Source organism: Verticillium alfalfae, genomic scaffold (genome assembly GCF_000150825.1).
Source record: "Verticillium alfalfae VaMs.102 supercont1.8 genomic scaffold, whole genome shotgun sequence".
In the NCBI taxonomy this organism is placed as follows: Eukaryota; Fungi; Ascomycota; class Sordariomycetes; order Glomerellales; family Plectosphaerellaceae; genus Verticillium; species Verticillium alfalfae.
In genome coordinates, this window is record NW_003315031.1 from 1,550,933 (window position 1) to 1,554,804 (window position 3,872).

The 3,872-nt window shown below is 61.0% G+C and overlaps 1 protein-coding gene across 1 annotated transcript in view; it reads right to left on the bottom strand.

Moving 5' to 3' along the window:
* The window catches only part of VDBG_06900 (sphingolipid C9-methyltransferase), a gene marked incomplete at both ends in the record, with an annotated part of 2,444 nt that extends 558 nt beyond the window's left edge, over positions 1-1,886 (bottom strand). Inside the window, 2 exons of the mRNA XM_003003292.1 lie at positions 25-1,422; positions 1,485-1,886. Of these exons, the coding sequence (XP_003003338.1) occupies positions 25-1,422; positions 1,485-1,886 (1,800 nt within the window). The remainder of the gene's footprint in view (positions 1-24; positions 1,423-1,484) is intronic.
* Between the last annotated feature and the right edge of the window lie 1,986 nt (positions 1,887-3,872).

Sequence of the window (3,872 nt, forward strand, 5' to 3'; positions counted from 1 at the left end):
GGGCCAGCGTGTTCGTGCAGCGACGGCACCATTTTCGAGGCCGAAGCTGCGGAAGGCCGGGGGCCCGGGCCCTTTCGAGCCGCGGCAGGCCCGGCGCGCACGTCGCGCAGGACACGGAGCATGTACGTGGCGACGCGGCCCGGCGTTGACGGCGCCGGCGCGGGCGCGCCACAGGTCGGCGAGGCGGGTCTCGAGGGCGGCGAACGCGCGTGCCAGCGTCGCGTCGAGCCGGTCGTGCAGCGCCGCGGGGTCGTCTCTGCTGAGCTGGGCGTGGCGCGCGTCAATGGTTTCCTCGTCCTCAATCTCGTCGTCGTCGTCGTCGCCGTCGTTCTCCCACCGCTGCTTCTTCAGCTCGTCGACGACGCCCTCGACCTCGCCAATGACGCGGCGCCACGAGGCGAAGCACGTCACGGCCCTGGCGACGGCGTCGTTGCGGCCGTGGAGCTGGGCCACGAGGTCCTGCAGGAAGGCGTCGACGCCGGCGGCCGGGTCGATGTCGAGGGTCGTCTGCGCCCAGAGGGGCGTCGGGCGGTCGGTGACGCCGTCCTTCCAGGCGTCGAGCGTGGCGGCGACCTCGGAGGCGACGAGGTGCAGCTTGTGGACCTTGGCTTCTATGAGCGCCAGCAGGTGCCCGTTGATGGCCTCGCGTAGGGCGTCGAGCATCTCGGAGGGGTCAAAGCCGCGGGCCTTGCCGCCGTCGCGGATCCAGAGGCGGAGGACGCTCGTGCGGAGGTCTATGACGGCCTTGAACTCGGTCATGCGCTCCATCGTCGACCGCAGGCCGGCGACGAGCACCTCGCCGCCCCTTTCGGCCCAGCTCGTGAGCATGCTGCGTGCCTGGGGCCCGTCGAGGTCGTCGTGGCGGATAAAGGGCGTAAAGGTCAGAATGTCGTCGCCGCACCAGCGCTCGTACACGTCGAGCCTCAGCGCCTCGACGTTTCGGAGCACGTCGCTCTGCAGCAGCGGCCGCTTCTTGAGGTTGGCCAGGGCGTCCGAGAGCTTCGAGGGCACCAGCGCCTGGACGTCGAGGAGCGTCCTCACGTACAGCAGCTGGCTCTTGAGAACGTTGGCGCCGCCCTGCAGCCGACCGGTCTCTGCGTCGCCGTCGGCGTAAAAGGCCGCCGACATGGCCTTGCTGCGGACCGTGAGAAAATGCTTGAGCACGTCGCGGGCGCCCGAGCTCGTGGCGAGGCTGTAGGCGCACAGGGCCTTGAGTGTGTGATCCTGCCTCTGGGCCTGGTTGTCTGCCGTCTTTTCGAGGAACTTTTCGATGCTCCGGAGAAGACGCCGGCGGAGACCCTCGAGGGTCTTTCTCGCCGTGTCGACGACGAGGGCGGCGTCGGGTTCCCTCGCCAGCTCCTCACGCGTGAAACCCTTGGACAGCAGGCGGCTCAGCACGAGGACCTCGCGCCGAGCAGCAGCCTGTCGCCGGGACCCAGTTTTGTATCGTGGCCGGCGGCGGCGGCAGCCGTGGTGAGGCCGACGTTAGCCCCACGGCCCTTGAGCAGGAGCTTGCCGACGACGAGGGCGCAGGCGTCGAGGAGCCTCGCCCTCGCCAAGACGGCCATGCGGGGGTCTTCGGCTTCGGAGGCAAACTCGGCGTAGCCCTCGAGCTTGCGGCCGACGACGGCGCGGCCGCAGCGGTGGCCCATGCGGGCGAGCAGGGCCTGGACGGCGTCGTTGTCCTGGCGCATCTGGACGATCGAGTCGGCGGTGCCGAGGAGGCCGCGGTAGGAGGAGCCGACCTGGGTGCGCAGGCGCGCGGCCTTGTCGTCAATCTGGACATGGAGTGCGCGGTGGATGGCGCGGATCTGGGGCAGGGTATGGTTGGCGGTGAAGACGTCGGCGGAGGAGGTGAGGCTGGCGATGTCGGGGGCGGCGGCCATGGTGGGCAGTTAAGGGAGGGGCATCGAGGGGGGGGGGTTGTCTGTGTGCCGGTCAATGGCCTAGGCTTCTGGTGAAGCAGAAGCAGGAGCAGGAGCAGGAGCAGTCTCAGGTCGTGTGCAGACAGTGGCTTGATGCAGCTTCTGCAGGCTGTATGTGGTGGAGGGACTCGAGGCTGTCCTTCAGCTGTGTGTCGTAGTGGAGGATCTGTGCTCTGTGGTGAAGCTGTCGACAGCTGCGGTTGAGCCTTCCTCAACAGTGGACAGATGCTGGAGCACCTTGCGTGACCAGCTGCCGCCGTGTGTCGTGTCAGTGCCGGTGTCTGTGGTTTGCGGGCACTCTGACCACTGTAAATGGCCACTGTACATGGCCACTGTCAATGGCCACTGTAGCAGCCGCTGTCTCGGCCACGGGCTTCCACTGGTTCTGGAAGACCACTTGAGCCGATTCACCTGGGCAATGCCGACAAAAAGCACTACAGAAATCGAGGCACTGCACACCGTATGGACTATGGACCTCGTCTATAGAGGATCATCCGAGGACGGCGTTGAATGCACGGGATTGAGGGCATCAGGCGCTGGAGGGACACCATGACGATGCAGGTGATCCATAGTGCACGTGCCACAGGTATGACTATAACATACACATATACATGCAAGTATATATACATATATATATATATAGACATATACATATAGAGCAGCAAGTCCATCTGCGCGTTTGTCACACCTGCCAAGCGGTCCATCTGTAAGGTGCTGGATGCCATGAGACTCGTGGCTTGGATGGAGTCACCACGTTGACCCGAGCCTTCATTCTAGGAGAAGTGAGAATCAACAAGAATTGTGCTTAATGTATGGGCGTTCGAGTGTGGATGTATTGGTTTAGTTAATAGGTGCTAAAAATGGGCATCAGGTGAACCTTCAGTGATGCATGTCCCTTGACAGACGAATAGCCCCCTTGCATTGGATTTTCCAGTCCCGTTCTCCCAAGTGACCATCTTTCACCAGGCCGACCGCGGCCTCACAAACGCCCACCATTCCCCATTTTCCAAATGTATGTAGCACTCTATTTATATCCATTCAATCATCAGAAAATAAAGGCTTTAGTTCTCCAGGTGTGCGGTCTTCCAATTTTGTCCCAAGCAAAGAGAAGCCAGCATAGCCATCCATCAGAGGTACAATCCTATCAATTAGACTGTGAATCTCACCGAACTCCTAAATAAATCAGATCGATGGTGAGAGGTCACAGCTGTAGTTGCAGCATGGCAGCAGCTTAGATGAGGAAAGGAAAGAGAAAGGCAAACGCAGAATCAATTGCAGAGAGAAGGTCGATCATGATGACGGATCATGCAGCAGTCTCCAATGGTCGAGTAGAGAGCTGATAATGGCCATTGCTGGAACGACAGGATTGATCGTGTGAAGGAAAAACCAGTTGCAGAAGACGTTGCAGTTGTGATGAAGGATCAGTCATGATGATAAACCAAATCAACAGAAAGCAGTTGCATTGTCGAGACGACTGTGAAATGCAGAGACTGTCTAGGAAGTCGCAAGTGGAGGAACGTTATCTTATCACCCGAACGCACCTGCCCCACTAAAAAGTTCTCGCCCGGGTGGATTTTTCCCAAACCCCCATGGTCAAGGCTGCTATCGACGACTCGTCCCTCCCCAAGATCATCACCTTCCCGCCGTCGAGCCGACACGAGAAGAGCAACACACGATAAGGAAAACGAAAATGGGCAAGAAGAGAAAGGCGTCCTCGCGCAACGCGCAGCCGACGGGCCCCAAGGAGCTCGACGCCGCCGACGCCCGCCTCGGCCCCATTACGACGTACGAAGACGTCGCCGACTCGGAGGAGGAGTACTTTATCAACCGCGACAAGATCATGTTTGACGAGGCGCCCCGTTCGAAACGCGCGCGGCGTGTGGCCGAGGAGGACAAGTTTCTCGAGCAGTCGGATGAGGAGATCCTTGACGAGGACATGGACTCGGA